This window comes from Monodelphis domestica, chromosome 4 (assembly GCF_027887165.1).
Source record: "Monodelphis domestica isolate mMonDom1 chromosome 4, mMonDom1.pri, whole genome shotgun sequence".
Classification (NCBI taxonomy): domain Eukaryota; kingdom Metazoa; phylum Chordata; class Mammalia; order Didelphimorphia; family Didelphidae; genus Monodelphis; species Monodelphis domestica.
In genome coordinates this window covers 405286876-405307464 of record NC_077230.1, presented here as the reverse complement: position 1 = coordinate 405307464, position 20589 = coordinate 405286876, and the positions used below count along the sequence as shown (strand labels likewise).

Below are 20589 nucleotides of genomic sequence, written 5' to 3'. Positions count from 1 at the left end.
GACTGAGGCACAAGAAACTTCCAAATTATATTTTAGGAAAAAAAAATCAAAAACTCTTTCCTCTACTTCCCAACTGACTCAAATGTTTGTGTTTAATGCATAAATACTTTTCTTCTCCCCCTCCCCCCCTTACTTTCCATCTTAGAATCAACACTGTGCATTAGATCTAAGATAGAAGAGCAGTAAGGGCTAGGCAAGGGGGGTTAAGTGACTTGGCCAGGGTCATACAGCTAGGAAAGATCTAAGGCTTAATTTGAATCTCCTGTCTCTAGGCCTGGCTCTCAGGCCACTGAGCCACCCAGCTGCCTCCTCAAATACTTTTCAGATGAGAAAGACCTAGAAGCTATGCACTCTTCTAGCTACAAACCCTTTCACAAATGAACAGATAAGATCATGAACCTTGCCAAGGATCTGGCACCCATAATACATAATAGAGAAGGACCAGGTGGATTTCCTGAAGGGAAAGATAATCAAGAGAGATCATGTGGAAACTATTTAATTTGATCCACTATCCTGCTGGAATGTCAATACCTGCTGTGACTTTCTCTGTGGAAGCAACAAAACAAAACAAACAACCAACAACAACAACAAAAAAACCCAAGCCCAATATCTGACCCCAAAACAGGGACACATTTGCTCCATTTTTTGGATTGGCCTGGATTTTGTTCAGCCATCATGAGGCAGTTCATACTGTCAGACACCAGAGCTGGGCAATCTGCATAAAGCAAAAGCTGCCCTTGTTGACTCTAGAAAAAAACCTTTTGGGACTCTTGTCCAGAACATGACCCTCCTCAGTGAAATACCTAATTGAAATAACTAATTAGGATAATTGTAAGTTTGCTGGGGGCCATCAAGCCATGAAGTTTGACACAGTCACTTGTGGAAATCGGAGGTCACAAAGTGACCCCCAGGAAAGATGGAAACACCCACTCAGCCCCCCTCTGTGTGACTTCTCTTACTAACATTCTTTACTATTGGAATTGCTTCTCTCCCTAGTTTCAGGAAAGATAGCATGAGAGCAAAATGCTTGTAGGATTAATACTAATGTTCCACATCATCCTCCCAGAATATCACTAAAAGATCACACTTATGAAATCAAACCTAAGAGACTCTTATGGGTTAACTTCTAACAAGATCTATACTCAAAAATTCTCCACCCAATGTACAGGCCTGAAACAAGTTCTCCTAAGTCAGTATATCAATCACCCTAGTGAGAGGCCAGTACGCCATGCCTCAGTGACTTGATTTACAAACTAAAATCCATCTTTGAAATTCCCCATGAAACACTGAAAAATGATTATCCTAATATTAAAACTGAGTTGTTTTTCCATTACCCCTTTGATCCCTCAACTTGGCTACAGTGTTTGCTGATTGTCTTCTAGAACTTCTGATTGATTATCTATTTTATTAAAAGTAACAAATTATTTTCTTTGATTTTCCACAAGTCCAAAGCACTTCACAGGTTAATGAAAGAACTGACTTCTAGCTACTCCACCTGTGATGAAATAATTTATCTTTTGCAAAAGCTTTGTATAGGTTGTCAGAATCAACAGTAACAATATAAGTATGTAGAATGATCACAGAATGTTAACAAAACAATTTGTTAAAAGTTAATGTATCACTTATCCAATTATCTGCATTTGAACATGTATAATGAATCATGTAACTGTGTGCCAAGAAAGTATGTAATCATTGAGATATAAAAATAAAACCAACCCTGGGCCTAGCAGAAGTAGTTCCGTGGAAAGCCTGGACCAGGCTGACACTCCCAACTGTCTTCCATCATTCATTATCTGCCAATGCCACCACACCCAGTCAAGGACCCCTGCATAGGTTCAAGGGTGGTATTATAGGGCTAGTATTCTGGTTTGGGAAGGGTATACCAGCCTAGGGTATGCAACTCAGGCACTGCAAAATCACAGGACAGTTTGGTTTAATAACTAAGGGAAAGGTGAAAAGGGTTTGGAATATCTAAACTAAAGAACATAAACCTCCCTCCCCCCAAAACAAGCTGGTAACTTCAGAGAGATGGTGTCTGCACTGCCAGTTAGCTCTCTACCTAAAGGTCCCAGTTCCTATAATAAACTACACTTCTCTAACCCAAATTCCCCCCTTGGGTGGTGATGGAGGTAGCAGGTTAAGAAGGTAAACAGGACCATGGCTCAAAGGGTCTCACTGATAGATGGCTTTTGATGGCTTCAGCAGCTCTGTAGGAATATCTCAGCATCAATAGTTTCCACATGAAAAGGTTGGATCATAAGGAAAGCCTCAAGAGAGAGAATATCTAGCTCTCTAGCTCCACCCTAGAAGACTACATAGAAACTCAACCTCCTGCCTGCTTAACTGTCTCTGAGAAGAAACAACAGACCTGCCACTTCTCCAGAGTTCTGGAACCTTTCTGCTTCTGACTTTCAGCATTGCTCCTGCTCCTGCTAATTTCCATGAACAATGCCGAGGGCAAAGGTTGGTAGCCAACACTTGGCCAGAGGATGACGTGACAGGGGAATGGCTGGCATTCTTCTTTTAGCCATGATTTCAAACACACTAGGCTGCTTCATGAACTCAGGGTAAACTGTCCTGTCAAGCCTGGATCATTCCAGACCCTGGGGTCTTAACCAAGATGCTAGCAGGAAGAAAGCTGGCCTTCAAGGACCACAAGGTGATGGACCTAGGCAGGCCTGGCCTAGAGAAGACAAGACAATACCCATTTACAAGTACTTGAAGAAGGGCTGCTGGGTGCTCTTTTAAGAAGGGGAGGTTTCCCCCTCCTTAATGATTGCCAAGGCAAAGACCACTTGTCATATGCCCTATGGTAAGGACCCTCCTAACTTTCCTACAAGAGACTCTGTAATTACAGAGGAACCTACACATGTGGAGGGATACATGTTAAATTGTCTAATAGGCCCCTTATTGACACTAGATAGACAGGCAGATCCTAGCAGAGACCTCTTCAATACACCTGGACAATTCAATTAAACAAGCAATTACTGGGCACCTACTAATGCCTAGTTTGGACTGGAGATGCAAAGCCACATGTGAAAATAGTCCCTGTCCTCAAAACAAAGAGTTCCAGCATATCTGATCTGGGGCATGAGGAGGCTTCCCCAGACTTACAAAATAAAATCACCCAATACTCAGTTCTAAAAGTATAGACTTGACAAAGGTTGAGAGAACCTCAATGGCACTATAGACTCAACAGAAGATTAGAGATTACTCTTTCATTGGAAATTTAAAGCCAAACAAATTAATGGAGTATGGGTACCATCAGATGGAAAACCCCTGATCCCTAGAAATTTCTACACCTAAATTTGTCACTCCATCCATAAACATGGTCATTTCAGCACCCAAGGCATTGTAGACTCTCTTAAAAGAGTATGAGTAGCACCTGGAATAACTACAATTGCCTCCAAAGTATGTACTGCTTGTCCTACCTGCCAAGGACTTCAAACAACATGCTTTTTGGGGCAAAGCCTTTGGTGTACATCCTCTTCCTTACACACCACTTGAGCATTGCAAATTGAGTTTATCCCTATGCTGAAAGCTGGACAGTATAAATTTTGTCTGGTCATAATCGATCAGCTAACTAGGTGGCTTGAAACCTTTCCTACTGCTCGAGCCACAGCAGCTTTTGTTGCCAAAGTCCTTCTAGAAGAGTTTATTCCTCATTTTGGCCTGTCAGCACATATTGATTCAGAAGGAAGAAACCATTTTATTGATTCAGTCTTATCACAAATGTATTCATGTTTGGATATAACTCCTAAATTTCATACACTGTATCATCCCCAATGCTCCAGCCAACTTTAAAGAATGAATAAAGAACTTAAAACTATGATTGGCAAATTGTGCATGGAGACTCATCTAAAATTGGCTGAAATTCTCTCTCTGGCTCTATTTTATCTCAGAAGTCAGCCCAGAAGTGATTTACACATCTCACCATTTGAGATGCTATTTGGACATCCACCTATTCAGGCTCAACCATTTAACCCTGCCTATACATCATTGTTAACAACCATTGCAATATATATCAAATAATTACAAACAAAATTGCGAGAACTTCAAAACTCTGGAGCTACTGTTCAGGTAGGCCCTATAGACTTCTATATATTTCTATATTTTATTATAGACTTCCATGATTTAAACCCAGGTAATAGTGTGTATATAAAGAATTTCAAATGTACTGGGTCAACTGAACCTGCTTATGATGGACCATTCTAGATCCTATTGACTACACCAACAGCTATTAAAATTGGGGAGAAAGGGGTCAGCTGGATGACTCAATGGATTGAGAACCAGGCTTAGAGATAGGAGGTCCTGGTTCAAATCTGGCCTCAGACACTTCCTAGCTGTGTGACTCACTTGACCAATACACAATATTGATTCCAAGATGGAAGATAAGAGTTTAAAAAAGAAATTGTGGAGGACTCATGGATTCATTGTAGCCATGAAAAACAAGTACCTTCTGTTGATACTGAATAATTGATTGTACCATCCTTTATTTATGCCATCCTGTATTTGACCCTGGATTTGTGCCTTTATGAAAGTTCATAACAACTTTTAGAAAACTTGTATTTGATGAATTTTGAATTTTTGGTTTTTTCTTTGTACTTATATCACCACACAGAAAAACTGTATAAGTGACTTATATTAATGACCTGTATTGTCTTGATTTGCATTTTGTGCTTTTGGGAAATTTTTATATTTTCTTCACTGCTTTATTGATTTTTACTTCATTTGCACTCACATTGTGGATCATGGCTAAGGTAAGAGAAAATGTAAGAAAGTTCTTGGGTAAGAACCTTTATATTCTACCCCTCCTTAAGTGATACTGATTAAAAGACATTTTTGATAATCACTGATTATAGGACACATTTCTTAGAATTTCATGTGCAATTTAATTTTCCTAAGCACATGTCACCTACCTAAATTGAAAAAATTTTAGATTATTACACTAGTGTACGTTTACTATGTCCATTAGTTCTAACAGTAACTACCTGCCCCAAAAGCCTTAGACTACTGAAACTACCATTAGTATTTACATATTATGGGACTTAGTACATATGTCTGATTCGAAGAAATGGGAATAAAAAAGGAGCACAGACCTGATCAACACAGTGCCAAAGAAGAATCACGGATTTAACCTGAATAGTGCCAAAAGCGCACAAAGGTCAAAAAGAGAAACCAATCTTGCTAAGATTACTGAGACTTCTAGAGACTTCTATGCCAATAAAAGAAGGACTTGAACCTAGTGTGAGACTCCAGGTTGCAGCATTTAACATATGTTAAGATACAGGACTCCTTGCATCACAATCCTTGTGAAAGTTATATCAAGTACCTAACAGTTAGCTATTCTGGCTCCATGTTCTATTCCTAATAAGAAACAACGAAAGAAGAAAGATATCAAACCAAGGAATAAAAATCTAATCCCTTTTCCCTAACTTTCTTGCTGTGGTGGTTGACTGTGGTCCTGGCTGCTGAGTGGGTGAGTGCATGATGTTGGACATGAATTACTTTCATTGGGCGTTACTCAAAGTCCTGTTGTAATTTTGTGTTTTTGTCTTATTTAGAATTTTTCCATATAAAATTTAGGATTGGATGTTTAGAAATATCATCCAATAGTTATTTGGCTTTTTTTGTGCTACTTTTATGATGATTTTAATTGGCAGTGACTCATATGCCTCATGCCTCACACACATTTCCCTGTGTGATTTCCATCTTTCTTGATATCCTCCTCAGGGGGAATTGTGTTTTTATTTCATGTGAAAAAAGTTTAGGGAAAAAAATTTACTGACTCTCAGAATATAGATGGAGATGCCGTTGGAGACTGTACACTGCTCCAGGAGATCCTGAGAGAAAACCTGGAGGCACAAATTTGAACTTTGAGGTTAAAAATTCACTTGTTTAGTTAAAAAAAATTCATTTGTTTTGTCAAAAAAAAATCATTTGTTTTATATACATATATAGAGAGATAGATAGATATAGATATATAGAAATAGATATAGATATATAATTGTGAAGAAAGGGACTGCCCCCTGATTTCTTTGTAAAAAAGCACCAAGTATTTGGTTTTCTTTTGTTGTAAAAACTGTTGCCATTTCCCCCTTGCATTGATGTATATACCCTTTAGTTTTATTGTGATTATAAATTTATTTACGTTTGTTTTGATCCATTGGGGAGACTGATCTCCCAAAGAATTATGGGGGGGTAATGTGCATTTTAAAATGGATCTGAACCCTGGGAGACTACATCTCCTAGGACTCTTTACCCTAGTATCCTAACTGGATACTGAGAGAACACTGGACTGGGATTCACAAAGACTCAAATTAAAATCTTGCCTTAGGTAGTACTTATGAGCTAGATGACCCTGGGCAAGTTATATAACCTTCTTGGTCTCAGTTTCCTCACCTGCAAAGTGAGGAAATTAGCAGCTACCTCATAGAGCAGTTATGAGCATCAAACTAGCCCATACAAAGCAAGCAGATCAATGGAAAACCCTAGACAACTGAGAATCAGAAATAATGGAACTCAAGAGCTCAATGTTTGATAAAATGGAAAACAAATTATTTGGGAAAGAATGCTCTGTCTGATAAAAACTGCTGAGAAAAATGGAAAGCAATCTGGCAAAAGTTAAATTTATCATACTCCATAATACATCATAATGGAATGTAACAAAGATTATTCTATAAAAAACTGGAAGAGAAGTACATCACATGCTTCTTATGGCTATGTGAAGATGTGTCCTTAATCAAAAAAAAGTTCTTAAACAATGGTCCTTAGTCAAAGAAGCAATTACAAAAGCTATAATAAATAAATAATTGTATAAAAATGAAAGGCTTTTGCACCAATGAAATTAAAGCATCAAATTTCTTTAAGGGTTTGGTATCCAAGATATATAAAGAATTACATGTATTAAATATTAAATTAAATAAATGTTACATAAATATTTATATATCAAAAATCAAAAGACATTCCCCAAAAGATAAATGATCAAAGGATATGAACAAACAGTTCTCAAAAGAATTGCCAACTATCAATAACCATATCACTGATAAGAAGTATAAGAGAGAAATCCGGAAACTTTGGGAATAAGCCTGAAAGAGCTGCAAGAATCCTCCAAGCAGCAAAGAGGGGTATAGGGGATGGGAGAAAAGGAACTTGGAATCTTGGAGGGAGAGAAAAAGCTGATCCAGGCAGTTGAAATGAACTCCTAGTGGCAGAGGGTTTTTCTCTCCCTGAATTCCTGATCTCAGATCCTCCTGAACCCCAGCCAGTGGACAAGGACTTTGAGAGACAAGCAGTCCACAAAGATCTCTACAACCCCTTTTGAACCTTGAACTTGGGGACACTTGCTGTGCCAGACAAGAAACCAGGATTTCTCTACTCTGAATCCCTCAGGGGTTCAGGTTATCAGACCTGAGCTACCTAACTTTGAGGGGAAGGGTGTTAATTAGCTAGGGACCCTCTCTTTCCCTCCTGAATCTCAGTCCTTACCATTCATCAGCCCTGTCCTTTTCCTGCTTCCCTTGAATAAACTTACTCATTAGGACCCAGAACTGACTCCAGCTTTATTAGAAGACAGACTGAATTGAGGGGGAAAGAGAAGGGGTTTCTCTCTCCCCAGACGAAAGAGGCTTACCACCTGAAAGCTTCTTCCAACAAAGATCCCAGAGAGCCTGCCAGTAGGAATTGAAGGCAGTCATAGGGAGGGGGTCTAGTCAGAGAGGGCTGAGGGGGAAAAGACAAAATCCATCCTCTTTCTCTCCTCTAGCTAAATAACAACACCTCCTCTCACTTTTTCCCTGCTTTATAAGGAGGAGGCTCCATTTCCATTCTCCCCTTTTCCTCATTATATTACAGAAATGAACTAAAAATCGAAACAATCTTGGGGTTTCACCTCATGCCTTGAAAATTAGTAAAGATGACCAAAGATGGGAAGAGTCAATGTTGGAGGAATTAAAGGAAGGTAGACACAGTAGAGTATTATTAGTGGAGCTGTGAATCAGTGTCACCATTTTGGAAAGCAATTTAGAATTATACAAATAAAATGACAAAAACATCCCTCCTCTTTGACCCAAAGATTCCATTTCTAGGCTTATATCTATAAAGTAGCCCACTGATAAAATGATCCTAGACATCTCCACATGGTCCAGATTCACTCGTCTTTCCATTCAACTCTGAGCCCTACACAATGTGCCCTGGAAGGTCAAGATGTTCAACCTCAATGGATTAGTCTGTGTGGTATTTTAACATTAGGAATTAACACTTTCTCCTCTAAAGCTTTCATGGTCAATAAGTCATATTTAAACTTTCCCCATCATCGTGATGGAAACGTAGAATTCACACTGAGGTATAGATGGCATGATCGGGCACATGCCCAGTGGGATCTGAGAGGGATCAGGAGGGCGCCCTTGGCCCAAACAGCTCTCCTCTCTCACCTATCCCATCCACTCTACTGAAAATCTTACTTCATATTTTACCAAAAAAACAAAACAAAACAGGCCATTCAATAATCTTCTTTTCTTCCCTTCTCTCATCACATCACTTAAATGTATCAACTATTCTTTTTTCTTTCACCCATCTCGTAGGAAGAGGTGATTCTTTCTGCCAAGGCTAAGCCACAAATACTATATCCCTATCTTCTGTAGTAGATTGTGCCCTCTATCATTCCCATTCACACGATAATCTCTGGCAATTCTTTTGAGAACTGTTTGTTCATATCCTTAGGTGGCTTCCATGCTGTATACAAAAATGCTCATGCCTCCCCTAGCCTTAAAAGCCTTCACTTGATCTACTCATCTCCATTGGCCATTGCCCTCTCCTCCTCTCACTCATTGCTAAACTCCATGAGAAGGCTGTCTGCAATGCCAACCTCTCAATCCCTTAATTCTCTGCAGTCTGGCTTCTGACCCCATCATTCAATTTAAACCACTCTCTCCAAAACTGCTGATCATCTCTTAACTGCCAAATTGAGTGGTCCTTTCTAAGTCCTCTGAAGGCTGCCTGATCTTCTGGCTCATTTACTGGGTCTTCATCCTAGTCTTGCCCCTTAACTATAGCTATGGCCCCAGGTTCTGTCCTTGGCCTTCCCTTCTTCTTTACTATCTTGCTTGGTGATCTCTTTAGTTCCTATGGATTCTGATCACCATTCTCATGTCTCCAACCACCTATCTGAATATCTGGAATCAGATGCCCCATAAATATCTTAAATTCAGCATGTCACAAACGGAACTCATCTTTCCTCTCTCCAACTTCTCTGTTACTGTTGAGGGCATCATTATCTCTCCAGGCACCCAGACATGCAACCATGGCTTGTTATCCTTGATTCTCTACTTTTGTCTTCCATGTGTAAAATGTTGCCACAGCTCTGGGGCATCACCACTTCATGTCTACACTATTGCAACAGGTCGGTCTCTCCATTCCAGGCCATTTTCAATTAGTGTCAAAGTGATTTTCCTAACATCCTGTGTCACCCTCTTTCCCCCATTTAATAAAGTCCAGAGAGTGGCTCCCTACTGCCACTGGGCTCAAGTACAGAATCCTCTGTTTGCCTCTTAAAGCTCTTCATCACTCCTCCTTTCCCTCACTCCCAAGAATTCTGTGCCAACTTCTTATACCTGACTCCCTTCCACACACTCTACAATTCAGGGATGCCATCCTTCTTGCTGATCCTTGCAAGAAACACTCCATTTCCTAACTTGCATTTTCACTGACTGTCCCATATGCCTGAAATGCTCTCTCCTTCCCCTCTGGCCCCTGGCTTCCCTGATGTCTTTGATAAAATCCCATCTTCTAAGGAAGCCTTTCTTAATTCCCCTCAATGCTGAGATCACCTCCAGTTAACCCTCCCCATATCGTGTGTGTACATGGTTGTTTGCAGGTGGCCCCTCTTAATAGAAGGTGACCTCACAGCACTGTTTTTGCTTTTATCTCTGTATCCTCAGAGCTTAATACAGTGGCCTGGCACATAGCAAGTACTCAATAAAGGCTTGATTACTGACTGATCTTGTATTTCCCTTCTCTAAGGGTTATGTTCTCCTGCCCTAGGATATAAACTGCTGGAGGGCAGAGCCTCAATCATTTTTATTTTTGTAATCCTAGTATCTGGCACAATGCCTTTGATTAGCAAATATTTCTTGAATTTTTATTATATATAAATTCATTTATATTTTATATTTGTATATTATATATGTGATTGGAATTGTTATATATTTGTTATATGAGAATGAATTTCTAAAAACCTTTTGTGAGTAAAGGTCTGAAAGGATAGAGCATAAGATTTTAAAAGTTGGGGCTCTATGAAGAAGAGGCAGAGAAGATACTACTATCAAAGAGAGAAAAGGGCCAGTGGAATAAATGTGATCATTTTGCCATTTCCCAAAGGCCCAGCCTAAGGTAAAATGAGCTCACTTTTGAAACATCTGAAATTCTGTCACAACAAAGCATCTTGGATCTATGGCTGGAAGGGACCTCAGAATCCAACCTTCTCGTTTTACACTTGAGGAAACTGAGATCCAAAGAGGTTAAAAGCTCCCCAAACATTATGAGGCAGGTCTGAGATTTGAACTCGAGCCCTCTGACTCTGAATCTAATGTTCTTTCACCATTTTCCAGGCCACAGGCTCTTTGGTTTTCCTTGAGGGGAGGTAAGTGCTTGAATCTGAACATGCTCCAGATTCGCTCCAACAAGCAGATGAGGATAATACATGGATACATTGGCCAGCTCCACAGGACTCCAAGGCACTTCTGAATGATCACAAGAGAAATAAGCCAAAGAGACAAGCACAATTCACACTTTCTTCTTTGTGCACTAGAAAAAATGGGCTTTTTTATCTCTGCCAGTCTAGTAGGATTGTATGCTGCCTGATCATAATTTTGTGACAGCTTAGGCAAATTGCATTAGAAAATTCTTCTAAAAAGAAAAATAAAAAATATCACTTCAAGTCCCCAAATTTTAAATTTCTCTGTCAACAACAAAATGGGTATCCAGAATTACTTTAGCTACAACAACAAATAGCAATTCAACAGTAATATTAATATTTAAATTAATATTAATAAAATTCAACAGTAATATTAAAATTGAGATGTACATAAAAGCAGTGCAATGATCCAGGACAACTCTGAGGGACTCAAGAGAAAGAATGCTATCTACCACTAGAGAAAGAACTGTGGAAGCAGAAATCCAGAAGAAAACATATGATTTATATCTTGTTTATATGGGTATATGATTGGGGGTTTTGGTTTTAAAAGATGACTCTATTACAAAAATGAATAATATAGAAAAGGATTTGAGAGATAATATATGTATAACCCAGTGAAATTGCCTGTCAGCTCCAGGGGATGGAGGGAAGAGGAGAGGAAAACAAGAATCATGTAACCATGGAAAAATAAAGTAAAATAAACAAAAAATAATTGAGATGTAGAAAGGTTTTGGAGGAAAATAAAGGTGTTTTTTTGTTTGTCTTTTGATTTATATTGAGTTGAAAATTCCAAAAGGGAGCTAGTGATATGGGATTGGAGTTCAGGAAATAGGCAAAAAAGATAATAAGTGAATCCATAGTAAGCATATGAAATCAGCAATTGAGAACACATAGAGGGGGAAAGGGGCTGAGTAATAAGATTTGAGGGGCATCCACAGTTATTGGGTATGACTTGGATGAAGAACCAGAAAAGGAAAATAAAAAAAGAACAGATAGACCAAAGGAGAACAGACAGGAGGAGCAGTCTCACAAACACCAAGGGAGCAGAGTGTACATATCCCAGATAAAGTAGTGGCTGGCACTGCCAAAGGCTGCAAGGGCAAGAAGGGTGAATCCTGTAATAGTTCAGATGGGAAAAATATAAGAAAAACCAATTGCCGCCCATGAGGACATTTCTCCAGAAGGTACCAAAACGTTGTGATCATGGAGACCAGACCTACGTGAACATTCCACAGAAATAATCCATGTTATGGAATGATGATCATAGTTTAATATAATAATTAAGGTTTTTCCTTTCTTAAAAAAAAGAAAAGAAAAAGCACCTAGGAAAAGAGCAACAAATATAATGCTTCTCCTCGAGGTAGTCATTGGGCCTAAAAGCATGACTCCAAAGCAATAGAACAATCCTGGCTCTGAAATGAAACTAGGTAGACATGGGAGCGTTTGGCTGCTGCCACAGATACTAGAGTCTGGGAAAGAGACTTGGTTACAGGACTGGGATTCTGTCTACCTTTAGTTTTAGACTTGTAATTGAGTAGTCTGTGGATGACAGCCTACTTTGGGCTAATTAGGCAACCGTACCAAGGCTGCCCAGACACATCCATCCTGTAATAATTGCCACTTTAGTCAGGTGATGATGGGTTCTGAAAGATGAAGATTACTTGCAGGAGCAAGAATAATTTCTTTTTCATTTCGACCATGCTAATGTATTTGTGAAAAGTAAGATTCCTTCTGGATGGTCTGTTCTCATCTGGAATGTGAAATTAATCACACTGGAGAATGTTTCCTGTAGAAGTCTGGAATTCAGATTTTCCATTCCAAAATGAACCATTCCTAATTATCCTTTTGTAAATGTGACCCAACCATCAAATGCCTTTGAACTTTCCTTTTAACATGAACACTAATCATATGACTAATAAAGGCTCTTAAGCTGTCAGCCTTCCTTGGCCTCGCTTCCTTATTTCAAAAAAAGGATGACTTTTGGATGGAGCGTTTTGAGGGAAATTCTTTCTCTTTGCTATAAAATGTGTCCATTAGTCAGGATGAAGCTTAGAAACTTGGGTCTCTGGAAGGTTTTCTTGATTTGTGGTTCTCGAAGTGTGGTTGGGGAAGCATTGATCGTCCAAAGAGCAAGTCATACAAAAAATGGTTTGGGGGTTTTAAGTGTAATTTCAACTCGGGATGTAAAAGAACACAAAATGTAGCTACCATAAGGGTCACTTATCCAGGCAAAAGCATCACAATAATGGTTCTTTAATTAAGCAGTGGAAATGGAGATTGGTGGGGACTTGGAACCAATTAACATTAATATAGTCCTTCATAAAGTATTTGGCCTTTGTTATTTTATTTGATCCTCTTAGTCTGAGGGATAGGTCATACAGATATTACCAGTCTCCATCCCCATTAGGGGAAGGAAACTGGCAAAGAAAGCAGTGAAATGCTCAAATGCATAGAGAACTGAGTCAAGTTTATAAGAATACAAAGCACTCCCCAAATGACAAATGGTCAAAGGATAGGAACAGTCAATTCACAGAAGAAATTAAAACTCTCTTTAGTCATAGGAAAAAATGCTTCAAATTACTATTGATTAGAGAAATGCAAATTAAAATAACTCTGAGATATCACTTCCCACCCACCAGACTGACTAACCTGACATAAAATGAAAATGAAAAATGTTGGAGGGGATATGGAAAAATTGGCACACAAATACACTGATAGCGTAGCTGTGAACAAATACAACCATTCTGGAGAGTAATCTGCCATCCTTTGACCCAGCAATACCACTACTAGGTCTGTATCCCAGTTAAAGAAAGGGGAAAATGAACCCATCTGTACAAAAGTATTTATAGCAGCTCTTTTTGTGGGGGCAAAGAACTGAAAACTGAAGGAATGTCCATCAACTGGGGAATGGCTGAACAAGCTGTGGTATATGCTGGTAATGGAGCACTGCTGTGCCATAAGAAATGCAAACAAGATGATCTCAAAAAAACATGGAAAGGCTTATATGAAGTGATACAAAGCAAAGTGAGAAGAACCAGCAGAATGTGGTACACAATAACAACAATAGTGCATGAGGATCCACTGTGAATGACTGAACCATTATCATCAAGGCAAGGATCCAGGACAACTCCAAGGAAATCATGATGTCACAGAAGGAACAGATGGAGTTCAAATGCCAATTGAAGCATACCATTCTTCACTTGACTTCTTCCATCAATTTTTCTCTAGTGTAAGCAATATGGACCGTGTTTCACAACATGACATACATGAAAATATTATATGATAATGCATATACAACCTTTATCACATTACCTGCCTTCTTGGGGACGGGGAAAGGGGAGGGAGGGAGAGAATGCAGATTGCAAAACGTCAGGAAACAAATATGAAAAATTATATTGACCTGTAATCTGAAAAAATGAAAAATGGAAAATGAAAAAAGAGAAAGTAATGAAAAGACTTTCCCAAGATCAGGGAGTGCTGTGGGGCACTCCTAGACCACACAGGACTGAGGATTTAATGGTCTTGATGATGACTTGAAACAAGGTGATGAAAGTGACACAGGGCTTGATCCAGTGTCAACTGCCTAGGTAAGAGGGACGCTCTGGAGAGCTGATGGTTAAATGAGGAATTCAGCATACGGAACCCTTTTACTCTTCTGTCCAAAATAGCTATTTAAATGCAATGAATGTCCTCCCCTAATGCCTGTGGATGGTTAGAAGGCCCTCGTTCAACCAAGGTTTAATAAGCAAGAAAACTTTCCACAATGGAGCAGGACAACAAACTGTGACTGTATCTAACGTCCAAGAACTGGCCTGTCTTCTTGAGGAGAGGCTCTTTTTCAGGAGTTTCTCCACCAAAGGAGAATGACCGCCTATTAGCAATTTGTAGGAGCTGTAACATTAATCGATGAAAGGCACTCCCTCCCCATGGCCAGAATACGGCTCTTTCAAAGTCTCAAACATAAGTAACTTTAAGCCACTGTCTAGAGATCTCCAGAACTGTTCCTAGGAATCCCCCAAGCAACAACATTTGTTAAGTATTTGCTATGCAACAGGAAGTGACCCAAATCTGGCATCCCAAAGTTTGGCACCGTCCTGTTTTCAAGGAGACAGCACAGACAACAAACCAGCCTGGTGTTTGTGGACAGGGAGAAACACAAGTCTACATTTCAGAAGTCATGATGTCCTATATAGGGCATGAGCAATGGGCACCCATCAGAGACAATACACAGGGAGAAGAGGGGCTGTGCCTCTGCTTCTGTCTAGATCCTAAATGGCCAGGAGAGAGGAGAGTGTCCAGGGCAGACCCATAACCCAGCCAGCTCGGGTAGTGGCTATGGGGAGGATGGCTACATATTGATCTCACTAGCAATGGTGCTTTCTGAGGCTTATAGCAAGACTCCATTTATTCAGGCCTCCGGCAGGAAAATAGAACAGTTCAAGCCAGGCCTCCACTTCCTTCCATTTATCCCTCCCCACAACATGGGCCTTGTCCCATCTAAAAGCATCTTGGAATGATGCAGATTTTAATCTCGCCATCCACAGAATCAATATCAAACTCACTCAATACTGATGTCCTGCTTCTGCAATGAACTGTTCCTTTTAGGGAAGGAGGCGGCAGCACAAGGATAAATCACCACATGTCAAGATGAGAAAATTGCTTCAGATTGTCAGCTCAGCAATAATGGATGACAAGCCGGAGCTGAATTATGTATGAAATAAACTGCAGAGGGCCAACTTGAGATTCTAGCATCTGTATCCAAGTAGGATTTCTCGGTGGCTGGTCGACTTGTCAATGCTCAGTTTGCATTTTCATCAGGGGAGAAACAACCAAAGGGCAGAGAAATGGGCCTCAGCGTTATTTCCAGGGCACCTAAAGAACATGGCTTGTCTTGATTCGTGTGTACTGATTCAGCCATCCCCTAAATGAGAGAGATCTTTTCTCTAAATGGATGAAATATCCCTATTCAATTGTCACTGGAAACGGTCTGAGTTCATCGATGGCTAAAAGAAGGTAAGGAATTGGTAGTAGTCCCTGTAGCAATGTGGTTTTTTGGTTGTTGTTTAGACCTCCATGTACAGAACTCTCAAGGCAGTTGTGGGGCAATGGAGTGAATGCTGACTCTGGCCCAGAAGACCCAGCTGCACCGCCCTGGGAAAGTCACTAAATAGGGTCTTGCTGAAGCCAACTCCCCAAGACCCTCAGGTGCCAACTGCACCGACAGAAGGAGTTTCCTCAGCTTCTACACCAATAAAATCCCAGGCCATATCATAGAGGACTCTTGGGTGGAAACTCCCTTAAAGGAGGCACCGTGCCTATAACCAAAAGGCTTAAGAGTGCCCTCAGGCACAGAGAAGGTAAGACACTTGCCCAGGTCACCCAGATCATATGTGCCAAAGTACAGATCTGTACCCGGGCTCTTCCTGACGCTGAAATCAGCTCTCTCTCCCTCAAAATGCCATATCTTACCCAGGCAATACAAATAACATTTAAGCTAATCCGCTTGTGCTGGTCCTGGGTCTTCAGCTGAGTCACCTGGGTCACTAGTGAGCTAAAGACTAATAATTAACTCACGGGCAGATTCATGAGTCAGCAGGCTGGCTGGGTTGTTAAGGGAGAGGGGAGAGTGGCACCCCATTGCTTAAAAAGCAAATCAAAGGAAGGCAGTCCTAAAGGGAAGAGGCTATCCCAGCACCACGACCATCTCTTCTCCTAAATGGTTCCATTACCTTTTTTGATCTTCTTGTGAAAGTTAATGGCATCCACCGAAGCTGTAACAATGTTGGTCTTACAATGGCGAGCAGCCACAATCCCAGCGACTTCATCCATTAGCTTCATGGTGACGCCTGCAAAGAGGAAAAGAGATGCATGATGAATTCACACAACAGCCAGAGAAAGTGACTGCGTGTCCTGGAGCCAATTCGTAAGACCCCAGTCGACTCTGACTAACATAGCAGCAAGGTCTGGAGCAGGAATATAGAAAGGGAGCCGTCAAGGCTGTAGGGAAAATGTCCAAATGTGGCATATTGTGGTGGATGCATCAAACCATTGTTCCTTAAGAGATTCAGCTGGTCTGTGTTCCTCAGGGCTCACTGCATGATGGCTCTGGAGAGGACACAGACCTCTCCTCCCCAAATCCCTCAGCAGGACGGCACCCTGGAACTCGGTGTCTTTAAATGTCACAGGATCATGGCAGGGATTTACTCTGCCTCAATAACCAAGATCTGGGGTATAATTTGGCAACATCAGGAGCAGGTCTCTTCCTCTTCCTTTTTCCTCCTCAGCAAAGGAAGGGAATAAGTATTTATATAGTACCTACTCCATGCTAGACCCTTTTGCTTTACACATTTTATGATACAATTTTAACTCATTTGATTCTCACAATAATCCTAGAAGAGAGATGCTATTATTATTTCAATTTTACAGATGAGGAAACTGAGGTAAACAGGTGAAGTGACTTGTAATGGTCACACAGTAAGTATCTGAAGTTGGATTTGAACTCAATGATTATGGACTTCAAGCCCAGTACTCTATCCATTGTACCACCTTGGATATCTCTCAGATCAGAAACAAGATTTACTTCACTTGGATGATTCTACATGTTTCTCATGTTTATAAACCTAAACTAGGACTTTCTGATAAAGTGGATAGAATTTGCTATGAGAAGAGCTGGTTGAGATTCTGCCTCTGTTGTGCAGCTGTGGGCAAGGCACTTAATCTTCTTCATTTTTTAGGGCCTTTCTGGACCCAATTTTCTCATCTATAAAGTTCATGGGTTGGACTGTAGAATCCCTAAGATTCCTTCCCACTTCAAGTCCTCAGATCCTGCTTTAAACAGCAAAAAAGCCTGAGGATATCTCTTTTCTTCTCCAAGAATGTGAGTATTTCCCAAAATCTTGAAAGATATACAAAAATATAAAATATTACTGGAAGCAACACCTTATAGGTGTCTCTTCTGTAATGGGACAAAGCCTGTAGAACCAAAGAAACTGCTGCCAGGTGGAAAGAATAGGGCATTGTCTTGAAGATGACTGAGAGCATCTATCAATTTGGCCCTCAGAGGGCTCATTCTTGAAAGGCCGGTGATGGGTCTCTCTTTAGTTGGGTTGGTGTACAGAACATACACAAAGGGACCCAGGACCATCCTGGGAGGCTTTTCAAGATGGTAGCACCATCCAGAGCTTGTCTCTGGCTAACCCAGAGACACCTCTACACATCAGCTGGATCTCCAAGAAAATAGCACCAAAAGGAGTCTATCAACACATGGCTGCCAGTAGCACAGACTGGGCACCTGCACTGTGCCAGGTACGGTAGCAGATAGTGGAGATATGTCACATATGAGGAGTGATGAATAAATGTCAGTTGCCTTGGCTCAACTACAGAGAGTGAAACAATCCTGACTTGCAATGAGTTTACATTGGAATGGAGGAAGCAAGGACTTACAAAGTGATTACAAGCACATACAAAACAGTTAAATACAAGTTCAGCTGGAAAGGAAGGCATGAGCTGGTTGGGGAGGGGGAAAATCATAGAAGACTTCATGCAAAAAATGGCACCTGAGCTGTGCTTCCAAGGAAGAGAGAGCCTTTCTGCATCAGAGGAAAGAGGAAATGGACACCAGGTCCTGGGAAATGGCCCCAGCAAAGGTTTGGAAATGCGAATGGGAATGGGAATGAGGCTTCTGATGTGAGGGACAGAGAAATGTCTTGTTTGACTGGACCTGGAAGTACAGGAGCAGGTGTAACGTGCAGAGATGTCGGGCTCAGGCTGTTATGGAATTTTCTGTTTTGGCCAGGTAGGGTCCCGAAAGGGGGAAATCTGAGGATCCGCCACTACAAGGTTGCATGTTATGAAGGTAGAACAAGCAACCCCTGGCAAATGCCTGGTTTTGCAGGGTGAGGGAAAATGAGGAAACGAGGGTAACAGTGAGGTTCTGAATCCGGATCACTGGAAGGCTAGTTCTGCCCTAAAGGAAGGAGAAGACGTTTGGAAGAGATGAGGGTTTGAGGGTAGATGATGAGTTGTTTTGTCAATGTCTGAGATGTCTCTGGGATGGAAGATGTGAAATCTAATGGTTCTCTGGTGGTGTGGGAGTGGTTGGAGCTGGATATGTTAGTCCTCCACAGAGATGATACCTCAATCCACAGAAGCTAGTGAGATCAGTGAGAAAGGCTGGAGAAGGCAAAGAGAAGAAGACCTTGCTTGAGGACCATTTCCAGTTAGGGAGGATAATATGGACATTGGGCCAGCAAAGGAGGCCAAGAAGGAGCAACTGGACAGGTAATAGGAGACTAAAGAGGGAATAAGGACACACACACACACACACACACACACACACACACACACACACACACACACACACACACACACACATATACTCACACACAAACACACACTCAGAGGGATACAAGGTGTCCAATAGTGTCAAATGTTGCAGACAGGTCAAAAAGGACAACTCAGAACTCTGGAAAGATCATCACATTTGGCAATGAAAAGGCCAATGGTAAGTTGAGAGAGAGCATTGTCAATCAATTGATGAGGTCAAAAGTCAGAATATAAAGGGTAAGGAGGAGTTGGAAAGAAAGTAGAAGCAGAAAGTGTAGACCGCTTTTTCAAGGAGTTGGGCTGAGAAAGAGAGAAGAGACCAAGGGCAAATGAAGTGAGGGGTGCAGCAAGAATGGGAACTGGCACAAATGTTTTAAAAGCATTTAAGGTTTACTTTAAGAAAACAGATGTTCTATTTTCTCCTTTCAGTGCCTTTGTTTGCTCATTTATATAAATGAGCTAGACAGGCTGATGGACCGCAGGCTTTAGGGAAAAGAAAATGAATTTTTTAAAAGGGGTTATAAATTCTTCTACAAGTTATAGCTATGGTACAAAATGCTCCTTAATAATCCACGAGAATATTCTAGAAAAATAGTGCCTATGTTAAATTAATGCACAGACAGGTACAGGAATTCCATAGAGAAAGGAGTAAACTAGTTTTCCCCTCAGAGACTAGTATAGAAGCTCTGCTATTTCTCTGAATTTACAAGTAGGTCAGAGAATACGTCATGAGAATGGCAGAGGGGTGAGTAGAAGACAACCCTTTCTGATCCAAATGGCATGCCATGGGGAGAAGCTTCTAAACCGCTCCCAAAGCACTACCTTCATTTTGTACAAAGACCCTAAACTCTATGGATCCACCAGAAAGTAATGGAGGGAGGGAGGGAAGGAGGAAGTTAGGAAAAAGAAAGTTATAATCGCTCAGTGACCCATTATTCCCAGTCCTGCTAGTTAATGAGTTTTGAGAGGAGGCTTTGCTCAGTCTGTGGCCTGGTATTTCCTGAGATTTGTCCCATAGTCTGCTACCTGTATAGAAATTGTCCCATCCAGCCCACCTGGCCTGACCTCTTTTGCTGATGTGAACCTATTGGGATTGTCTTTCTCTCATTATGAAAACTGGCCCTGCCTTGCTGATCCCTAATGATCAGCCCATCAGCATACTGCTACTTTGATGTTCTTTTAATAAACTCTTTTAAATTTTCTTTGTCCTGAGTTTTGTCTCGTTAATCAGAGTAAAAGCCCCCAAATGTGCATTTGGTTTGTTGCAATAGTACAAGTAAGGCTGACTCAGGGACCTGTGACCCTGGATCAATCAGGGCTGGGATTCAATCAGAGCTGCTGTCTGCAGCTTTTATTATCTGCTATTCAATTACAGGCCAAGTTATTCCCTCACCATCTGTACCTGACAGACTGTCACTTACTTGCTACCTTGGGAAGGAACTGAGAGGAGATGGCCCTTCCCCTTTTGCTGCCGTGGATCTAACTGAATTATCTTGATCTTAATCAAAAGTTATCAATAAAAGTTGGTCCCCTCTTGAAACCCTTGCTGATCCCCTGTCAACATGTTGCAA

At 40.8% G+C, this 20589-nt stretch overlaps 1 protein-coding gene across 7 annotated transcripts in view; it reads right to left on the bottom strand.

Moving 5' to 3' along the window:
• ACOT7 (acyl-CoA thioesterase 7) overlaps positions 1-20589 on the bottom strand; it is a 161349-nt gene that overhangs the window by 45591 nt on the left and 95169 nt on the right. For all 7 annotated transcript variants that reach the window (XM_056795923.1, XM_056795922.1, XM_007492087.3 and 4 more), the window contains one exon: positions 16423-16539. In XM_056795923.1, the coding sequence (XP_056651901.1) occupies positions 16423-16539 (117 nt within the window). The remainder of the gene's footprint in view (positions 1-16422; positions 16540-20589) is intronic.